At 39.1% G+C, this 23,271-nt stretch overlaps 1 protein-coding gene across 2 annotated transcripts in view; it reads left to right on the forward strand.

Moving 5' to 3' along the window:
• SLIT3 (slit guidance ligand 3) overlaps positions 1-23,271 on the forward strand; it is a 390,824-nt gene that overhangs the window by 303,630 nt on the left and 63,923 nt on the right. For both annotated transcript variants that reach the window (XM_083430686.1, XM_083430687.1), the window contains exons 20-27: positions 2,704-2,836; positions 10,123-10,191; positions 11,278-11,349; positions 11,520-11,591; positions 14,797-14,868; positions 17,799-17,962; positions 19,727-19,851; positions 23,169-23,257. In XM_083430686.1, the coding sequence (XP_083286812.1) occupies positions 2,704-2,836; positions 10,123-10,191; positions 11,278-11,349; positions 11,520-11,591; positions 14,797-14,868; positions 17,799-17,962; positions 19,727-19,851; positions 23,169-23,257 (796 nt within the window). The remainder of the gene's footprint in view (positions 1-2,703; positions 2,837-10,122; positions 10,192-11,277; positions 11,350-11,519; positions 11,592-14,796; positions 14,869-17,798; positions 17,963-19,726; positions 19,852-23,168; positions 23,258-23,271) is intronic.

Below are 23,271 nucleotides of genomic sequence, written 5' to 3' on the forward strand. Positions count from 1 at the left end.
ATAGGAGAACATTGCTATTTCAGTGCCTAATGCATCCAGAAATTTGGTTTTGGCAATATAATTCAAAATCCTTCCATCTTAGACACCTCATTTTTTCACATTAATAGATAAACATGCTCTTACCGCTCCCCTTCAAATGTATTGCTTGGTGGAATTTTTCTTGAACTTACATCCTCATATGGACTAGTTTTCCCCAGTCTATTTGATAGTAAAGGAAATAATTGCTTTTGAACTGGACACCTGTATGAATTTGAAGTAATGTTTCATGGCACTACATATCTGTACTTTAAAACTGAGCATCTAGAAATAATAATAATAATAATAATACACCCATCTGTCTGGGTTTCCCCAGCCACTCTGGGTGGCTTACAGCATATGTAAAACATAATAAAACATCAATCATTAAAAACTTCCCAATACAGAAATAGAACTTCTAGGTTTTGGAACTCCTAACATTCAAGTGTGGGGGTTTTTTGGGGGGGGGTGTTTTAAAAATGCTTAAAAATAAGACCAATTCTCATGAAGCTTAGTAAGGGTAAATTTAGATCCTGTTGCATAGGGGAGAGCCTTAGGGCCCTCCCAGTGGATTATCTGGAACCAACATTTACAACTCCTCATTTGTCTGCATTAATGTTACTTTATCAATGGAAATTATCTGTTTTACAGTCATAGTGTAAGCTATTTCTTATACCTGATCCTATCAAGTTTGAAATTCATGTTCAAATAGAAGGTACTTCTGTACTAGTAGTGTTGAGAGGACAGGAGAAATCTGATGAATTTGGTCTCCCATGTGCATGCCTAAAAGCAGTTAAAATCACCAGAGGCTATATTTTTTGTTACAATGTTCAGTACAACCTTGTTTGAATTACAGAACATTCCATTTTTTACAGGCCCAATTGAATATATATGCTACAAAATATCTCTAGACATGTGTTTGGATACCACAGTTTGTTTTTCCCCTGATGCTTTGTGAAGCCACATACTAGTTTGGGTAGAAGTCCATGCTTTAATGTTCTTAACTTCAAAGGCTTAATTTTGTAACACTAGCCTCCTGCTCTCTAGTTGTGAGGTTTAATCTGTTTTATAAACTCTGTCTTATAGAAATCATCACCCATGTTGGAAATACTAGATATTTTTATGCATGTGTAGATGGATCTCTAATTATTGTGGATGATTAGCTCATTTTGTTCCTTTATTTTTCATTGCACTTGTCAAAAACAAAAATCCTTATAATTTTTTTAAAAAGGAATGTGACATACTCAGAGTCTTCTCTTTAACAATTAAATATTATCCATACCAAGCTGCACATGATATTGTAATGCACTTAGTTTTCACCAAAATAATATACAGGAAAGACAGTTATTTCAGATTGGTTCATAGCTGCATATTCATCAATATATTGTATCATCAAATAGTCCACCACAAATAGAATTTTCATGTTATCTTGTCGTCCAGTACCGGAGGAGGAAAAAACTTAAACATGTAGCAGAGTTTCTAAAAAACACAGACCAGAGGCAATTGTATTCCATTCAGCAGAGCTTTATTGGTACTGAAGGCAAATGAGCATAAATGGTCACAATTCCAGTACATTCAGGATTGGCACAGTCCATAAAAATCCAGTTGCAGCAAAAAACAATAAAACTTACAGACTTATAAGACTAAACCCTGTCACTACAGCATACAAATATAGAACACTAAAACAGACAGAAAACAGAAAGTGAGTGAGACCCAGACTTCTCCTGGTCTTAGTATTATAGTCAACTTGACCTTGACAAAAAGGATAACAAAACCAGTTTAAACCAGCTGTATGCAGCTTCCCAGAAAAATAACCCAAACATCAGAAACCTTCTTCCTGTTTCTCTCACATAGAAATAAACCTTCTTTCACAAAGAGAAAAAACCTTCTAGAACCCTTTTGAACTAATCGGAATAGGAAAGATCTCTACACATCAGATCAATACTTTCTGTACTAAGAAATGACAACTGACATATCTCACATCACATTAAATGCTTTTTTCAAAGTCACACATTTAGCTGCCAATCATGAAGAATACAGTAATTAAACAGACATATAGAGTGACAAAAAATGTGTGTGTGAACCAGGCCTCAGCTATGTAACTAAGGGTGAATCCAACTTCTGCCCTTATAGGCACAGAAGGACTTTTGATCCAGCATAGGCATCTGCTTATGGAAGAAGAAAGATAGAAAACTGCACTTGGCATGAAATGTTGCCTGAGCAAGCTTGCATTTATTCCCCATATAGTGTTCAGAAGACACTTAAAATTTTACTCAGTTATTTATGATTACTAGCGAGATATCCAGGGACATCTTAGCCATAGAGGCTAGTGGTGCAGGGCGCCACGGCACCAAGTTCTGGAGGGCGCCAGGGAAGAGGCGGAGGCTGGATGCGGCGCCTCCTGGCATCAGCTCGCCGCCCTTGCCCACCTCCGCCATGCCATGCCACGCCTGGAGCCTCCCCTCTGCCGGAGGAGCTGCCTTCTAGCTGCTGCCCACCCAGAGGGAAACATGGGGGTGGGGGGCTCCAGAGGGATCCTTGCACCAGGGTGCCAGATATGCTTAAGACGGCCCTGGCGATATCACAGTTTTGTAAGAGGTGAGCTGTTATTTTAGAAGTGAATGATCTCAGGTTCCTGTCATCTCTTTCTGACCTTACCTTTTTGCACTTTTCTCTCTCTCTTCATAGGTAATACTGAAAGCAGCTGTCATTTTTCTCCCCGTTGTCCAGAACAATGCACTTGTGTGGATTCAGTAGTTCGCTGCAGTAACAAAGGGTTGCGTTTCCTGCCTAAAGGTGTCCCCAAAGATGTCACGGAACTGTAAGCCATATTTCCAGTTACAAAAAAGAGTTGGCAATATAAATTAAATTGCTTGGGATGGGCAGCCTTCAGAAGGGCAGTTTTTTAAAAGACTAAAACTGAGGCCCACCAACCAGCGCCAGATTCAAAATAGTGGCTCAGCGTATGGGTATAAATTTCAATATGAGCTACTGAAGTTCAAGTATTTGGATAGAAAATTATCAAAATTTGGGATTGGGACTGTTGTTTTGCCTTTCAGTCTCCTCTCCCAAGTTCTTTATAGCATAGTTTTGCATTTTATTTTAAGTGTGGTGGTTACAGATCTTTTTTTTAATGCCTCATTAGGAATGAAAGACATCTAGAATGGTGTAATTTTGACAGCTAGGTCTTTTGCTACCTTCTTGTTCTTTCTGAATATATCAGGTGAAATTAACAAGTTAAATATTGAATGTTCTGTGCCGCTTTTTCAGCAGGAAGGGAGCATGTTCACAATTGCCCACTTGAATGAGCTATTGAAAATGTATTCCCAACATAATCATTTGTAGGCTAATTATCCCTGCTGGTTGACATTTTCTAAAAAAGAAGAAGAAGAAGAGAAACATTTGAAAGTAAAATGGGATTATTTACTCTGATGCTAATAAAATGGCTAAAATAACAGGCAATTAGATTAAATTATAAAGTAGATTTGCAAGAGGTGAAGGCAGCTTCTTGTTTGTATCTCATTTTAGAATGTGGTTTTCTGTGGAAAGGCACTAAAAAGGGGAAATTGGCAGCCAAGTGGTAGACGTTTTCCCTGTTAGTTTCTCCATATGAACATGTTTAGAATTCAAAATTGCTTGAAATATGTGATTTATTGGTTCTGTGGTATGTGAGGTGAGTTAGTGTCTGCAGAATATATCACTGAAATGTGAGGAATACCTTTTCAACATGTGAACTGCATGAAGTGTCATCTTCACTGCATTGGTGGAAGGCAGAAAATATCAGAGGCTTTGTTGTTTTACTCCTAAGGCTGCCAAGACTATCATAAATCACATGGGTGCAACTCAGTTTCAGATTTATGTATAGGATAAGTAGGCTGAAGCATAGGGCCTCTAAATCTAGAGGGCCTCACCAGCCTGCCCACTCCCCAGTGCCACAGTTTCCCCTCTCCCAAAATTTCAAACCCAAGACTTCATGCAATGGCAGGGCAACTCACTGTGTCTGCAGACCAAATCACCTGTCAGAAGAGTTATGACATTCAGGTGAGGGTCAGATGCCTTGTCAATCCCAGCAGGTATATAAGAGGACAACCGCCCTGGCCAAGCCTTTGCCCGAATTTTAAATACATGTCATCTTCCTTGGCTTAACTCAATTTTGTTTATAACACTCTTCCATTTTCTTCTAGCCACGAGGGTGGGGGATGGGAAAGGGCCTCACAAGTGGAGTAGCCTAGAGCCACTCTTCATCTAAATCCAGCCCTGGTGCAATTGCTACCAGTGGAATGTCAAGTCAACTAATTCTTATTCCAGTTAAACCTAAGGGAAATTTTATTGAATTTCCCATATTATATATGTTGGGAAGCTGTAGTTTGGGACCCAGTAATCCAACATGTGGCCTTTTTGGGTGGCCCTAGGCCGGGAAGAGGAAGCAGCTCCTGGGGCAGGGACTGAAATGAAACTGTCAATATCTCAATGCAGTTATATAAATGAAGCTAAGTGTTTGAAGATTCAAGACAAACTAAAGAAAGTATTCCTTCACATAGCGCATAGTTAAACTATGGAATTCAATCCCACGAGATGTAGAAATGGCCACCAGCTTGGATGGCTTTAAAAGAGGATTAGACAAATTGATGAAGGATAAGGCTATCAGCGGCTGTAGGCCATGATACCTGTGCCCTGCCTCCACCACTGGAACAAGTTTTATTTTGAACACCAGTTGCTAGGAATGGGCCTGGGGGGGTGCTGCTTGCAGACTTGTCATGAGCACCTGGTTGACCACTGGCAGAGCTCTCCTTATGCTCTTAGAAGTCCTTAAAAGTCATTTGGGTTTTTGAGTCCTAGGGATCAGTACTGTGTGGGGAGGTGGGGGAGTTTGCACACTTTTACTGCCATAGAGACCAGTGAATCTAATTTCATTTTCATGTTTTTATTTTCTATATTAGAAAACTGTGCTCAGGAAGTCACTTTTAAATTTAGTTAGTTTATTCCCACTTCCTGCATAGAGTCATACTTGTGTTTTAAGATGTCAGAAGGTAATACATGTGTTGACCAGTGAAAGATGTGCAAACTCCCAATATGCCTTTGGATGCTTTCCATCTCTGTCCAAAATAATGCACCAACATTCCATTGTCTTTTTTTGAGAGAGAGAGAGAGAGAGAGAGAGGTGTACCTTCCATGATATGTCTCATGAAAGCAATGCTGGAAGTGGTTTTGCTAGCAGCATTTGTCACAAAATAAGAAAGGACTGAGCTTCATGCTTCGTTCTGCAAATGGTACTTGTGCATCTGCTTTCTTAAACAGGGTCTGTATCTAATATTCTAGCTCTTTCTCCTCCATCTTAAACTTCTGAGTTGTAACTAATATTGATGTGTGGATAGCATGCTTTTGCCGATAGCTGATGCAGTGTTTGAGAGAGTTTCTCTGGCATCCCATCTGTCTTTCTCTCTGACTGGCTTGATCTGGCATTCTGACATAGTTCCAATAATAAAGGGGAGGATTTATTTAGTAGCATATTAATGAATGCTGTGGAGCCTTGCATTTATAAACTTCCATTTGCCAAGAGAAAATCGCATCCGCTGTGTGACAAACATGTTCAGCTGAAATGCTTTTTATTAAAATGTAATCATGCATGTTTATACATTACATTTTAATAAAAAGCCTGCCATACATCTAACAAGACCTAGTAAATTAGAGCTGTATATAAAGTTCCAGAATATCCATACAACAGGAAATCTTTTACTGCAACAGGTCCTAAATAATGTTACACTGAAATGGATACACAGACAGATGGAAAATTTCATTCTGCAGCAGGTAGAGTTTCACCATAGCAAAATGCTAAAGTAATACTTAAATTAGTACTGTTTCTCCAGCAGTAGTGAACTGAGGGCAGATCTACACCATACATTTAAAGCACATGCAATGCACATTTAAAGCACATTACTTCCCCCCAAAGTGGGGGATGTAGTTTCACCCTCTCACAGCAGTTGCAAGATGCAGTTCCCATGATTCTTTGGGAGAAGCCATATGCTTCAAATTTATGCTGAATATGCTTTAAATGAATGTTGTGGATCAGCTGCCTACCCCCCCCCCCCCCAAATGAATTTGTGTACCCAGGGCAATGTAGAAACACATCACATTTTTCCCTATAGATTCACATGCTGAAATTCTGTATCCTAGAGCATACTTCTAGGTCTAGTTGAATTCCCAGAATAATTTCTTTTGAATCCTTTTTGCATCCATATAGTTAGGTCTGGCACATTCAGAAGAGAAAACTGAGCAGCTTACAGCATTACTAGAAACTGAGTGCTGACTGATGCTGCAGTATTCTGTCATTACTGCTGATGAAAGTCATAAGTGTGAAGCTGAATGGATGCTAGAGAAATCACTTTGTAGATTTAGAGACCTGTACTGTCTGGATAATAGCTGCTATTTATATACTACCTGTTAATTTGAAATTGAGAGAATTTCCTCTTTAACATCAATGGCAACCAAACAATTCAACAGAAATATTGCATGGCCCTGTATTGGTTTCCATTAAAATAAAACTGCACCTCACATAGCACACTGTGGTTGAAAAACTTTTTCATTATAGTGTTTTCATTATTCTCTCAAATGATTATCTGTTTCAGGGGTGAGCAACCTTTTTCAGCTGTGGGCTGGTCCACCGTCCCTCAGACCTTGTGGGGGGGACGGACTATATTGGGGGGGGGAATGAACGAATTCCTATGCCCCACAAATAACCCAGAGATGCATTTTAAATAAAAGGACACATTCTACTCATGTAAAAACACGCTGATTCCTGGACTATCCGTGGGCCAGATTGAGAAGGCAGTTGGGCCACATCCAGCTCCCAGGCCACAGGTTGCCTGCCCCTGATCTATTTTAATGGTCACTGCATTAAAATATGTAAGCTGCATTTCAAATCCCGAACAGCAATATCAAATGGTCAGCTCTATCAAGCAATGGATAGAGTAATTAAATTCTCACAGGTTTCAGAAAATTGGCTTCACAGTAAGCAACTATGATGAAAATTGGCACTGGAATCCTTGTTTCTCCTGAGGTTGCTGTACACTTGCTGTATGCAATTATTTCAAAAATAACAAATTAATTTAGATTGATGAAATTGCAACTTTTACCCAAATGTGTGTAAATTTCAGTGGCTCAGTTTGCATGTCACAGTAAGCAAGACAATTTGTTATTTAGGCAATATACTGTATAATCTAAAGGTGAGCTGAACTGGGTCAGGGGAGAGTTTCACGAACATTTTTGTTCTTTTCAAAAAAGTACCTCTCTAATTTGCAATTACTTTTTAAGGGCACTCAGTAGGACATTTTCAGCTGGTAAAAAGAGGACAAGTCCCCTTTGCCTTGGCAACTAAACCAGTGCTCCCTGTTTTTCTGTGCTGCACTTTGGCAATGAAACCTTCTCAGTGCCATGTGGCAAATTAGGAACTGTTGGAATGCACACCTGACTGCAGATCTGCATTATACTGCTCTCAATGGGAAGCATGATTTAATGCACTTTCCAGTGTGCATTCTGGCATAACTAAGAGCTATATCATAGCTTCAGAGTAAGGCAGTGCCCTCAGTGATGCCAACGCATAGCCGTATCTGATTGGCTCTGAGACATCGTTACTCATTGAATGGTCCTAATTTGCTGTGGTCATGAAGGGAAAAGAAACCCTATTAAAATTTTAAAGTGCTGCTGAAGGTGCAGTAGATCAGTTAAAAACAAGCTTGAAAAGAGCAAAGTGAAAAGGCTTGGGGCATCATTCTTACACCCTTCAAAAACATACAATTCCCTTAAATGTGTTGGAGGGTAAAAATTTGGCACTGCCAGATCATGTGTATAATCACATGAAAAATGTAATTGCCTGTTCCTACTTATGTTTTCGAGGCACCCATTTACAATAATTTATTTTGTAAAATTTAAATACAGATTTAATAATATCTGACTTTGCATTTAAATCTTAAATATTGCTGCCTCAGTTATTATCAGTCATTGTGTATTCATTTTACATTTTTACTAAGCAGTTAAAGTAAATGGTTGTATGGATTAACACAGCTAGACTGAGTCAGCTTCTGATGTGTTATTGAAATATTGCCTGCATGAGCAGTTTGCAGTCAGAGGGCAGAAATAATTCTAATGAGGTCAATTTGCATTTGGAGTTCTTTTTAGTAGCTTTAATTAAGCACAACCTTATAGCAAGGACATAAGCGATCCTCCCCCTTCTTTGTTAATGTGCTCTCTAGAAGAGGTAAATGAGTTTATTTCAGGTTTCTGGAAAAGATTATTTTTGTAGTCACTAATTTTCTTTAAGAAAAAGCAAACAGTAGTATTTTCCTGTAAGCTCACTGATTTACGATAGAAGAAAAGGGATATTCAAGCAAGCCACTCCATCAATACATCTAATATTTACTTACTCCAGTATTTACTTACTCCAGTATTACTCCTAGTACCCTTTCTTTTAGAGATACACTCTTTTACTTTACTTTCAAATCCTTTTACAAACTAAACGAGGGCAAAAAAACCCTAGCAAACTGTGACTTTTAACACATATAAACTGGTGGGGTTTCTGTTGAACTAACTCCACCACTGCCTATTAGAATAGAGATTCCCAAACTCTGATCCATTGACCACCAGTCATCCACAAGCTTCATTCAGTGTCTGTGGCTTTCCATTGCATGGGAAGTTAGTGCTGATTTTAAAATATGTACGGTATTTATTGCTTCTTTTATTTATTATATTGCATTTTATTGTATTACGATTTAAATTCTATGGAATCACACTTGCCACACTAGACAGAAAATTTGGTCTTCCAAGAGCCTCAGCAAATTTCAGGTGGTCCGTGGTAGCAAAGATTTGAGGCTACTGCATTAGAGGATTGGTTACAAGGAACTACAGTGGTACCTCTACTTACGTTCACCTCCGGTTATGTACCCTTCGGGATACGTATGCGGCTAACCCGCAAGTATTTTTCCGGGTTTTGCCGTGCTCGCATGTGCAGAAGCGCTCTACGCGCCACACGCATGCGCAGAAGTGGCACCTCCGGATAAACACACCTTGGGATCTGACCGGAGCTCCAAAATGGATCCTGTGCACAAACGGAGGTACCACTGTACTTCCATTACTTACTATAATCTCAGCTTTGAACCTAGGCAGTTTAGATTTCTCCTTTTCTCCTGGGCTTCCCGGTAGCCCACTAAGAATTGCCTAATTATTGGGTTGTATCTTTCTGGCTCGCCAGAGCAGCGATGTCACGCTGGCCACGTGACCCGGAAGTGTCTTCGGACAGCGCTGGCCCTTGGCCTCTTAAGTGAGATGGGCGCACAACCCTAGAGTCTGTCAAGACTGGCCCGTACGGGCAGGGGTACCTTTACCTTTATCTTTCCCCAAATTACATGTCACAAGTTTGTTTCCCCTAACAAAACATATACTGGCACTGCTCTCTATGTGTGCTTTTTTGTTCTAAAAAATAAAATTAACGTTGTGGAGTCTGGTGCATCCCAATAGCTTTTATTTTTACATTGCTTTAAAAAACCCTAATTTTTATGTTAAATTAGACTAATTTTGATGTCAGATTATATCTTTATTACCAGCCAGGATTTTGAAGGGGTCCATAGGACACAAACTGCAAATTGATGCTGTCAAAACAAATAATGTGTGTTTGGCAGAGGTAGTACAAAACTGTTTTAACTTGACATGTTCCAGAAAGACGCTGGAAAAAGAAGTTTTAAAAGAACCCAAATGGTCTTATATAGATACAAGCCCCCCGCCCCAATCACTGCAATATAACAATAGAATTTTGGCTTTGCTTTCACATACACTGACATAGACATCTAATTCGATGATGGCTATCACTATGCAGAAATAGGCTTTTGGATAAGCAGTGGTTGAAATCATGCAACTGGATGCATATTTGTATCAGTATACACATCCTGACCCAATTGAACTGGCTGGAAACATATTTTGGTGTAGTTGGGAATTCACCACCATCATTTACAATTAAACCTGCTTAAAGTATTTAACATAAACTCACAATTATGATGGTTTCTGGTTGGACATTCGCAGATGTAGCCTATAAATATTTTCAATATATATTGCTTTCAGATATCTGGAAGGAAACCATTTACCTGCTGTGCCAAAGGAACTCTCCCTGTTCAGACACTTGACACTAATGTAAGTATCTCAGAATTTGGAACCGGCCCTTCCTTTCCAGTGCTTTTTCCCTAGGAAAAAATGGTGCTGGTGCTACCTACCATTGAGTAGTGCCATAAAAAAGCACTGTTCTTTTCTATCATGTTGGGGCATCTTATGTGTTGCTGTACAGCAATATATTACCATAACGACTTATGGTACCAGGAGTTGCCAAACATTATTTATTAAATTTCTATACCGCCCTTGATCTGAAGATCTCAGGGCGGTTCACAGCAGAAATAAAGTCAGTCTCTAGGTATTATGTACTGAGTTGAATAGGATCCAGAATGCAGCAGTCTGATTGGTCCTAGAACAATAGGATCCAGAATGCAGCAGTCTGATTGGTCCACAGGAGCCACCCAATCCAGTTCCAGGTGGAAGTGAATCTGCAACCTGATTGGCCTACAGGAGAATCCCAGAATTAGCCAATCACGTGGGGCCCATTGTGTAAATAATGTAGACATTCTGGGGGAACTTCCATTCCTCCTCACCACTATGAGCTGAATAAAGAGCATGAAATCCACTCTCGACTCCAAATATATTTCACTAGTCATCTTAGAAACTTATGTGGCCACCTTGTATATTTTTCCTGGTACTAAGGAATGCTCCCTGTTGCTATTAGGCAGCAGAAGTATTGGTAAGTGCATATAAAATCAATATTGTATGATCTCCACACTCGAGACCAGTAGAACTACCCCTGGGTAGGCTGACTTCCCAAGATAAACAAAAATTTATCAGGGGTCTCTAATTTTGTGTTATGCCACACTGCCCATTACAACCTCAATACAACTTGCTCTAAATTCAAAGCATTCTCACTGGTCAAAAAAGGTTGGCAATCTCTGCACCAGGCACATGGAGGAGTTGCCAGCGTAACTTTGTTTGAAATTTCAATAATAAAATTTTCTACTTTTTACAGTATTTGGTTTGGTTTTCTTACAGCATTACATTCTTAGATAATTGGTCCTTGTTGATTTATTTGCTTCGAAACAACTTGAACTTTGACCTAACTTTAAGAAAAGACTTATTTTCATTTCATCAATGACCTTTATTTTGTGTATTTTTCTTCAGTGACTTAAGCAACAACAGCATCAGCATGCTGGCCAATTACACCTTCAGTAATATGACACAGCTATCAACACTGTAAGTACTTAGTAGTTCTGGCATACACTGTAATTGCTGTTCAGTGTGAGATCAGTTGCATTAACTAAGCATTTGATGTTTCTAAGTTAATGAATTCTGATTTCTGTTCTGCTTTTGCTTCAGTGAATCAATGGCAAAGTAATGCAACCTGTGTTCTTTTATTATTCCAGGATCCTGAGCTACAACAAGCTGAAGTGTATCCCAGTCCATGCGTTCAATGGGCTTAAGTCTCTCAGGGTGTTGTAAGTATTGCTTGTTCACTGTGGCTGGGTTATAGTTTAAGAGGCTGCAGGTAACAGCAACATTTTTAACGAGCAGATGGCTTTCACTTGAGTCACCACATCACGCTCATTTCCAGACAATTAGTTCCAATTTACTTGCACTGAGATGTAAACTAGCCTGTAACCACTGTTCAAGGGGGATGTTGGACTTTTGTATAGAGAGCGAGATCCTTTTGAGCTTTAAGATGATTTATTAATTTTGAAGATGCTTGAAATGCAGACTGGCCCAATGCTCAGGGATAATGAGAGCTGAGGTCTGGCAACGTCTGAATGGCCACAGGTCCCCAACCCCTGTATTAAAATATACATGTTCTTATGCAGTATGGCAGAGGCTGATATCTAGCATTGCCAGAAGACCAGTCTAGGATCAGGTGCAAGGATTTTGAACCTATAAGTTTCTCTTTCTCTTCTTGGCTGGCTCCAGTACAGTTCTGTATGCACCTGTTCTAGGAATAGAGAAGGGACTATAGGAAATAGATAATTCATATTTGCAGTAGCTGCTCTTATTTTCTGCAAGGAGCTTCATCACTGCCAAGTAATAAATGGAGCATAAACTTCCAGAAGCACATGAGATGCACTTCCTACATGTTTCTAAAAGCTTCCTTTCTCCTCCTTTCTGGCACACCAGGCAATGTGCCACTCTGAGATATTCATAGGCATTGTTGGGGACATGTGAAAGGAGACAAGGGTGAGTTGCAGGTCAGTTGAAGATTGTGTACAGCAGGATGAAACCAGTAATCTGCCTGCTGATGAGGCAATATGTTGGTATGTTTTGCTGAGGGCAAACTTCACACACAGTGAATTTCTGTATATTAGCTGGTGACTCTTTTTCTCATCATTTGAGAAATGCTATGAAGTCTTGACTAGTATATTATTTGTATATCAAGGTTCTCAATTCTAGGATATAGTAGCATATGATAACCTTTTTTATATGCAATTGTGCAAATGTTAAGTTATGAGCAAATCAAAATTATCTATATTTTTTCAGGACATGGCAGAAAACTGGTACAAACTCAGGCCCAGTTTTATAAATGCAGATACTGGCTTGCTTAGAAGACTTGCTTCATCATATCTTGGAACAGGCATTTTCTCTAAGAGAAACAGGAGTGGGAAGAGGCTTTTGCTCTAAGAGAAATAGGAGTGAGAAAAAGGGTGGGAGTTCTTCCACATCTGTGCAAAAGTGAAATGACGCATGAATGAGTGTCTCTCTTTCTGAGTTCTGTGCATTTGGAAGCCTCCAGATTGATTTGATTTATTATAGTCTACAAAACTCTGGTGTCAGCAACAACCCTCGCCACATGTCATCTACATTGTTATTAAAAATCAATTCTCCTGGGGGCGGGGAAGTGCTTCTGAGCGACAGTGTGCAATCTGTTAGTGTCATTTATTTATTATAAGGATTCCCAAGAGAACCTCAGTGAGAAATAATCAGCAAAAGCATTTCCAGGTTTCTTTCTAGAAAGGATACATAGCTCATTGTCTGTCTGGGTTTGATGTGCAGGTAAAGAGTCCCTTTCATGCATGAGCCACTCCTTTCCTAATTGTTTTGTTTGCCAGAAATTTGCTCTATCCATATTAAAAAGGGAAACTATCTTATCAGTCAAAATGCATGCCTAATTCTAAATTTAGTTATAGGTATTGCAGTGGGAGCCTTGTCCTGTAACTCAGAGGGTGGGTTTCTCTTAACACATCTTCATATGTTAGTTTTTTAGGAGTATGCTTAAGTTTCTAAAAAAAAAACTTAATAGTGTGAGTGTATACAAAGAGATGTTAGATAAGACTTGTTATGCAGGTACAATCATAACAATGTATCTCCTTATTGTGTGTACACTTTGGACACATCCACATTTAATGTGGATTTAGCGCTGTGTGATCAAGCTGGAATAGATTCAACTAAGCCCGAGCCATTTAAGCTTTATGGGATCAAAACCAGCTATTTGAATTGGGCCCAGGAACTAATTGGCAGCCAGTGCAATCAGGCCAGGACTGGTTTTATATGCTTAAACCGTCTTACCCAAGAGAACAACTTGGCTGTTGAATTTTGCACTAGCTGAAGTTTCCAAACCATCTTCAGAGGCAGCCCCACGTATAATGCAATGCAGTGATAGTTGTATTTGTTTGAACTGTTTGGAATACTCTCACAGTACAGTGCCTGTTTCAAACATTATTGAGCTAGAGTGTACCAATAATTATAATATTGATTGTGTTAAAATGGTATTAATAATGGACTACATTTGCTACAGCTCTTTACTCCTGACAGAATGGCCCACAGTTAAAAACAGAAACACAGAATCACAGGATAATATATTTATCTCTTGCTCTTCTTGTTAAGAATAAAGTCCAAAATGTTAAACTAATATCTGCTTAAAACAGTCCGCAAGAGAAAGCAAAAAAACAAAAAAAAAACCAAATGTATGTAAATTCTGTGAATCAGCACAGAGATCATGTCACAGGATCATGTGGTTAAAGCTAATGTGTTCACACTTAACCATGTTTCAAGACAGTTTCAGTTAAGTGGTTATCCCAGTTAACTCTAAGTTTGGTAGATGCAAATGCTGGCATAATGATTAATTGCTGTTGCACCTAACAGTTGAAATTTGTGCTGCAGAATGGAAGGTGCAGAGAGACAGTCTGTGATATCCTGTATCTTGGTTTGATATAATATTGACAATTGGTTTTACAATCCAATTGTCCATATTGTATCTGCAACAGATTTGTTGATTAGAAATTAGAAATGGTAAGTTTTCCTGATGATACAAAGGTCTTGAAATAATTCCCCAGTTGGACAAAATCTCAGATATTTTTATATTATGGAATGGGTGGATGTCACCACAGACCTTAACTTCCTTTCTGAAAGTACGTGTTTATAGTTTGCTCCATAACTCCTCCTTTAGTATTCACTGTTATATGAAATTGTATCCCTTTGCCCTCTTATGCAAGGCTTGATGAAAGAGTCTACAATCTATGAGTGATTTTCCCCTTGGTTTAAATAAAAAAGCATCTTCCTCAAACCACCTTATCTTTAATTTGTGAAGGCAGCAAAATATGTTATTTCCTAAGTTATGTATTGAATATGCCTCGAAAAGTGGTTAAAAACACCTGCACTTCTTAACATAATATTTGGTCGAGCTGCATTCTAACATTGTATTATTCCCTTCTCTCTTAGGACTCTTCATGGCAATGATATTTCCAGCGTTCCTGAAGGGTCTTTTAATGATCTTGTGTCACTTTCCCATCTGTAAGTACTGTTACCCTCAATAGAATAGTTACACTGTACAAATCATTTTGCTAAGTAGGATTTGCACAGCTATGTCACATTGCAGTTGCATTTATTCTTACCAGCACTGAGCAAATTTCGCCTTCAGAGCAAATCTGAAAACTAGCTACATTTGAAACATTAAGCAGTGACTGAGGCTAAACGACATTTTCACCAAGTTTTTAATACTTTAAAATACTGTGCACATTTTTTATGCAAGATTTTAATGCCAAAATGTCAGCAGAATATGAAAGGGATGAATTTGTCTAAACTGATAGCGTAGGCAAATTTACATTGTTCTAAAATTTCTGGCTCAAGTAAATTAGATCGTCGGAATCACTACTACACATAGGGTTTGGGTCTTTGGAATAGACTTTTTAATGCAGTATTTAGGAGGTTTCTGTAATATCAGCTCTTAATTAGCTCCTTCATCCAAACTCTACTGCAAATAATGAATGTAAAGCTTGAAAGCCTTATTTTGGAATAATATATTCAAGGTCATTTCATTATTTTAGTTTAGCAGAACCATGCTTTATTAGTAGGAGTATATATTACCACACATAGGCTCCTATCATAAATATGTTTGGGTTTGTTATAATGTATTTTAACTGTAAATATTATGGCCTCATGCTGAATTGTCCAACTTGGAAAACTGCACTTGCCTTTTGAAATGATTAGAAGCATTTGAATCTACCAGTTCATAATTGTAGGCAGCCAAATATAAAGCATGTACATTGCAAATTTTTATTATTGTTTGGTTTGATTTGAAACCCACCTCATCCAAAATGCTTTGGGCAGCTCACAATATATTAAATAATAAAACATTTTATTGTCATTCTAACTACCCTCATCCTACCTATTCCCTGGTCAGTAAAAGCCAACTGAACACAGCAAAACATCATTCATTAAAAGCTTTGCTATACAGTGCTGCCTTCAGATGTCTACAGAAACTCATATAATTGACATCTGATGAGAGCTTTCCAAAGGGCGGGCACCACTACCAAGAAGGCCCTCTGCTTGGTTCTCTGTAATTTCACTTGTTACAATGACGGAACTGCCAAAAGGCCTCAGAGCTGAACCTCAGGGTCTGGACTTCAGTGTCTGTGGGAGGAGATGCTCATTTGGCTATACAGAGCCGAACGCATTTAGGACTTTAAAGGTATTGTTCTGGGGGAGTCATTTAGAAATTTTACCTCTTTTTCTTTACTGGAACATACATTTACAGTATCTTAAGCCACCCCTTACTACAGCTCTTCTTCCTTTAGATGTCTCTTTGATCTCATTCGCCATCTCAAGATCTTCCTCAGCTTTTGGGCAATTCATAAGTGTATGTTTGTGGAACTCCAGATACATGCTTGTTCAACAGCTCATATATAGTATGCCAAATTATTTTTCTTATGTGAGAATTTATAAATGGGGTACATTTGTCCCCTTTCAGGAAAGATTGCTGTTCCATTTACTTAATGTTGATGGATGAACCCCTGCCGGTAGTTCAACTCATGAACTCTCAGCATGAATTTGTCTAGGGCAGAATTGTTTAATCAGTCATGTCTCTGGAATTACATTAACAACATTAGTGGAATTTCATCTGTCAGTATTCCATCCGCTTTCCCCAAAAAAACATTTTTTGAGCATGAACTCCATTTTAAGAAATTGTTTTGGTTATCTCCAATGGAAAAAGTATCCATGTAGACTTAATTTTTGATCACTTTTGTATGTGTAAATAATTTCTTAACTTTCTCTCTAGGGGATGAACCCATCATAATGTTTTTCCTCTGCAGGAACTATAGCTAAGCACTCCTGTGGAGTAAAAACTTTGTTAGAACCAGCATAATGCCACTGGGATCATACCCCTTAACCTTTAGATCGTTCTCCCAAAACATTCCACTTGAACTGCAAGAGTTTATTCAGAGTTTCTGAGTCTGATCAATTCAGAGTTTCAATAAAGTAAAATCTTAAGTGGTCTTACAATGAAGTTTTTGGTAGAAGGCATAGAAGAGTATTGTAAAGTATTGGTTAAGGCCAATATGTCCCCTACAGAGAGATGAAAGCCATTGTGCTTTACAGGATGAGTTGACTGACCAGGTAGTGGGATGGTGAGGAGCAGTGAGAAACAAAATAGAGAGAGCTTGTGAAGAATGAACATGTTTTGTCCCCCTACGGTCATGTGCTTCTGGGACTTAGTATCTTCAGATCCTCTGAGAGATACTCATGATTGGACCATGCAGTGAAAGAGTTAATTGCCACCTCTCTTTCCTGAATAACACCAAGGTCTTACTTTTCCCAAACCATTATGGGTTCCTAATCCAGAGTTAGGGAGGGAGGTTTTATGATTCCCCCACTTGCTGTGGATGGGCATGGTTCTGCTTCATCTGCATTCAAATTAGCAGCGACTCTGAGTATGGTGGGCTTCTTTCTATCAAACTGAATGTGGTCAAGGCTGCCTTTAAGGCAGGCTAGGTTCTGATCTCCAAGTGTGAGCTGTTAATTCTCAAGGATGATGCCTGCTACGTTTAGGATATTATTAGTTATTCAGTCTCCTCCACAGCAGAAAGATGGGAATTTATGTTGAAGCTGTGGAGCAGTAGTATACATGAGGAACGGTGGAAGAAAGAGAATTGATGCTTTGATGCTGAAACTGGCCAAATAACATATCAAGAGGCAGCATCAAGGACACAGATTAATGGCTGACCATCAGAAAGTGTTCTTTTAATCACATGTCCATAAAATGTTTTATTTTTAAAATATTTTGATAAAATGAGACAAATAGTTTTGTTGTTGTTGTTTAGTCGTTTAGTTGTGTCCGACTCTTCGTGACCCCATGGACCAGAGCACGCCAGGTTTAAAATAGTTTTAGGGATTCTCTGAACAACTATTGGTTATATATGCGCCTGTATTTTAACCCACCTTAGGGCACTTGGTACCAACCCTTTGCATTGTGACTGCAACCTGCGCTGGCTTTCTGAATGGGTGAAGGCAGGCTACAAAGAGCCAGGAATCGCACGATGCAGCAGTCCAGATGACATGACAGACAGGCTGTTGCTTACAACACCAACCCACCACTTTCAATGCAAAGGTAGGTATACGTCCTTAGTGTGCAGTGTGCTCTGTTATATACCGGGCTTCTTACTACATCGTAGGAAGCTGCCTTACCCGGCTTTGGGAAGGTAGGATGAAGGCTCTAGGATGCTGATGACCCCTCACACCACTTTCTGAAAGTCTGTGTAGTATGGCTGGAAAGAATAAATAAATTGAGAGTGGGTTTCATCTGCTCTTCATCTGTTTATTTCTTTTCCCCACACCACACAAAGCTGCAGTCACTAAGTTAATTACGTATAAGTGCGAGTTACCTGTATTGTCTTTAGTTTAAATGCCCAAGGAAAATGGCAAAAAAATCCCTTCTAGATAAAACTGCTTCACCATGTTTTAACACGAAGAATTTGACTGCAAACATTTGGCTTTGGTTAAACATTTTCATCTCTCATGCGAAGGGTTTCACAAAGTTTTTGCTTTCTAAATTTTACTGATTAAGCATTTTAATGCAAAATAAATTATCACTTATTATTGTTTGGCAGTGTATGACAAAGATATTACCGGCATTTTCGTTACTCATTAATGTAAAGCTCCTGAACCCCTCAGTCTTTGAAATCCTCTTGTTTCCATATTGGCAAACATGCATAGCTATAGGCTGCCTCCATAGCCATCACTTTTGCAGATAGACACAATAGATTGTAGCTGCATCCAGTGAAGAAGTTTCCTGCCTTTCAAACAGTTTGCTAAGATAAAAGTGTCACATGTATTTCCATAATTGCACAATTCTCTATGTAATAAACTATGAGGCTTCCTTCTATATGTGGAAAAATGTGTGAGGTCTGTTTGTGTTTGTTTTAATGTATTTTTATGCTTTTAATTACTGTTTACATTTGTAGACTTTTTCAACTACCATGGGGAGTTAAAGAAACAAAATGGTTTCAGGTTGAAAGGGAACCACTTACCACCTGTAAATAGAAAACATGACATTCAACTATTTTGCTTCAAAATTGAAAAATAGAAAAATAAATGTCAGGCTTAATAACAAGATATGCTGTACACCGTTGTAGCTTTTCTGCCCAACTTACTTTGCTGCCACTCATGCCATACTATTGCTAAGCTGTAAGAACCATAGAAGGTCTCTTACTCTATTTCTATGCTGCAGAGAAAGGCTTACAGTAATCTGTATTCCATTTTGAGAGTGGTGGCTCAGATCTCTAAATAAGCAATATATTTGATTGCAGTTGTGGTAACCCACATTGAGCTAAATGGGCAGAACTCTAAACACCTTAAAGGATCTTAGATTTCAGATCAGGAGATAAGTTTCTGTTACGGCAGCTTCCAAGTCTAATTTCACTAAACTATAAGCTCTGGGCTGAAGGGAAGCAAGTAGCAAACCAAATACTTCCTATCAGTGTAAGAGACATCAGGCCCACTGAAAGCTTGTACCTCTGCATTGCTATCATGCTAGGAGAGTTCCATGGTAGCAGCAAAGAGGACAAAACACGTACAAGTTTTGGTCTTTCAATTTTTGGTTTCACCACCACTACCTTTTAATAGTGTTTAAACTAATAATTATCAGCACACCTAAGGAGTTCCCTCCCTTATCTGGTGGTCCATTTTTCTACCCTACAGACTGGACCACCCACTATTGTTAAAGAGGTTTGTGTTAAAGATCCAGCTGATCCGTAAGAACAGGCCCTTCTCTACTGTCCTTTGCCTTGTCTTCCTTACTGTAAAAAATTATGTCAATGTTCCTTACATAAACTGTACACACACATTTTTCAGTTGTGCTTTTGTTTCTTTTTAGGAGTTGCTGATATCAGTATTGTATCCAAGTGTAACCCTTGCCTATCCAATCCATGCAAAAATAATGGGACTTGCAGCAATGACCCAATGGATTTTTATCGATGTACTTGCCCGTTCGGTTACAAGGTATGATAACAGCTGGGCCACACCTCTCAGTGGAAATTTAATTTGCCTTTTGACAACTTAAATAATACAGTGCAGCAGTGGGGATGGTGTTTATGATGAACAACCTCTGCTAGCGTTGCATAGGTGGCAGAAATTAGTATGGGTTATTAATTTGGAGCATCTGATTTTTTGGGATGAGTGTTTTTTTGGGATGAGCCCCAGCTGGGCTCCCTTTTAAATGCTATAGTGCCCAGCTGGGGAAACTGCTGTCCAGATGTCGGGTAATGTTAACACATTTCATAACTTTTCCATTTCATACCGTCTTGAGATTTTGAAGACATTATGTGTGTGTGCATACTAATCTAAAAATACTGTTGCATCTGTATGGGCCGTATTCAGATAGTATGGAGTAGAAGAGCAACTAGTACCATAGACATGGGAGAAAGAGAGTAGAAGCCTTCTACAATCCTCAAGAAAACCCCTACATTGTTGCCACATTTTTTTTTTTACAGAAGTGACATTTGACAAATTTAAATGTGAACCATATGAAAAGATAATTCTTTTTGTACCAAGCTGTTCTTCTAGAGTGTCATGCTAATTCAGTAACAATACCTTGCTTCCTCCTCACCAACCAGCACCAAACACGTCTGTCCATCTGGAAGCTATTTCCTTTACCTTGATAAATTGTATTGAGTCTGCCCTTTCAGCATTTGTTATTCCTTGTTTGATGTCGATGTGAAGAAAATCTTGTGTGGAGGAGTGCGTTGCTACATCAGTTAGATGGCAGGACGCCTAATCCAAGAATGGTTGTGCAAGAGAGCTGAAAGAGTTTAATTGATTCTTCAGTCAGGCAACTCAAAAAGTATTTCCTTATCTGGAGCACAGAAGATGTAGCAAGTCTTCAGCTGCATGTGTTGCTTCAGATGAAAGTAGTCACAAATGAAGCTGGAGTGTTGAATTAACTGAGTAGAATTCAGTGGATAAAGTCTTAGACATGGAACTTGGGGACCAATTGTAGCTAAATTAGAGTAGCTTTCCCCAGTCTGGTGCCATCCAGAAGCTTTGAACTTTGATCATCCCTCACCATTGGCCATGCTGGCTGGAGCTGATGGAAGTTGGAGTCCAAAGCATCTGGGTTGGTGGAAGGCCGACTTAGAGGATATCTACATGGACATTTATATTCCTTGATGAGCACTGTAGTGCCTCACCAGACATAAAAGAAGCACTCCCAAAAAGTAGATCGATATTAATTGAATGAACTTCTGTAAGCAATGGATCATAAAGTTGGTGTAATACCGCTTTTAAAATCTTTCTACCGTGTAAATGAGTGGGAAACCAGAGTAAAACTCTGCTTAGACTTGATAGGGGTTGGATGTGTTGAAGTCCCAAAGTCCTTGGCTGTGCTGAGGACTTGCAAAGATTGTAAACATACGAAGCTGCATTATACTGGAACAGACAATTGGTCCATCTAGCTCAGTATTGTTTACTCTGGCTGGCAAGTGGCTCTCCAAGGCCTTAGGCAGGGGTTTTTCCCAGCCCTGCCACTTGAGATTTAGAGATGGCAGGAAATTGACCCTAGGACATTTCTGTATGCAAGATGTGTGCTTAATCTCTTCTGAAGTTTGATACCCTTCTCCATGTACTCTAAAACACTTAGTGCATCTAAAGTGCCACACAGACATGGTCCTCCATTCAAACACATCTCGGGGGGGGGGGGGTCCAAAGAGCCCCTTGGACATGTCCATGTTGTTCTGTACACTCACTAAGTTTTTCCCGATTTACTTTTCTTCAATTTCAGCTCCTTGTGTCAGAGGCCACTCTTGAACTCCCATCATTTTATGCCAATAAGCATTAGTGAAGCAAAATCTATATATTTATGTACAGTACTGTCAAACCATGTGTATAACAAGGGTGGGGAACATCACACCCAGGGGCTGGGGCTGGATGTGCCTTCCAGGCCTCTCTATCTGACTCTTGGGTGTCTTCCCAAGCCACACAACCTCACCAGCCCTTCTTTCTACCCCACCTAAAGTGTTTTTGCCTAGCTGGAATGTGTCCTTTGATAATATTTATCACTTATTTGCATGGAGGACCGAGAGAAGTGTGTTAGTGTGTGCAGAATCTAGACTACTGTATCTTCACTACTCACTTTATTTTGCCTCTGGCCGTGCCTGCCACTGAGATGTAGCCACCAGAAGGTGGCCCTTGTACTGGGGAAAGTTCCCTGTTCTTGGTGCAAAGTTTTACAGTGCTTAATGCTGGAGAAATCAGATAAAATATTTCTAGCTAAGATATAATCAGTCTTTTATCTTCCTTTGAAGTTATGCTTTAAAGATACAACATTGAAAGTATCTGAAGAACAAAGAAATTTAAGCTTTATTTGGTGTTGTATGCAAAATGCAGTCTCCTTGACTTGCTTTTAAATTTTATTTATTTATTCATTAATTTAGTGTAGGTTGTTGCAGGTGTCCTTTTGTGTGTATTAGTTGGCATAAATGACACATTTGATTACATAGGCAAACATGCCAATCTGACAACAGTTTAATAAGCTTTGATTCCACAAGGATAGTTAGGTGACCATTAAGCAAAGCAGCTTGACAGAGGTGTTTGTCAACTGAAAGTTTGCTTTTAGGTATAAACAGGGGTCAGCAAACTTTTTCAGCAGGGGGGCAGTCCACTGTCCCTCAGACCTTGTGGGGGGCCGTACTGTATTTTGAAAAAATATATATGAACGAATTCCTATGCCCCACAAATAACCCAGAGATGCATTTTAAATAAAAGCACACATTCTGCTCATGTAAAAACACACTGATTCCTGGATCATCCACGGGCCAGATTTAGAAGGTGATTGGGCCGGATCCGGCCCCTGGGCCTTAGTTTGCCTACCCATGGTATAAACACTAACTTGCTTGGTATTTTTAATGAATTAACTCTGCTACAAAGATAAAAGTCAATAGTATATAATGCTGCTTTGCTGAGATGTTGTTTAAGTTACAAACATTATGTATCTTGCCTTATGTCTCATATATATTCATTTCTTATTGCTTATGTTTGATATTTTACAAGTACATTACTACATAGGAAGCAACTATCTCTAGGTGATAAAATAACTATATTTTCGATTCCCACTTGACTATTTCTTCTTCTCTTCTCAAAACCCTACTTTAAGGGAAATGCTTTCAGTGAATAGGACTGGATGATCTCTTTCTGAAGTTTGCATCCTTTGTGTCTCTCAATGAGAAAATGCAGGCAAGGGAGATGAGAATCAGCGTCTGCATCAAAGATAAAATAGGACTAACCATTTTACATGGACTTTTTGTTGTTGTTGTTGTTGTTAGGGTCGAGACTGCAGTACTCCTATTAATGCCTGTATTCAGAATCCCTGCCAGAACGGAGGCACTTGCCATCTTACAGACAATGGATTCAGGTAACTGAAAGCAA

Source organism: Podarcis tiliguerta (genome assembly GCF_965153285.1).
Source record: "Podarcis tiliguerta genome assembly, chromosome: 2".
NCBI lineage: Eukaryota > Metazoa > Chordata > Lepidosauria > Squamata > Lacertidae > Podarcis > Podarcis tiliguerta.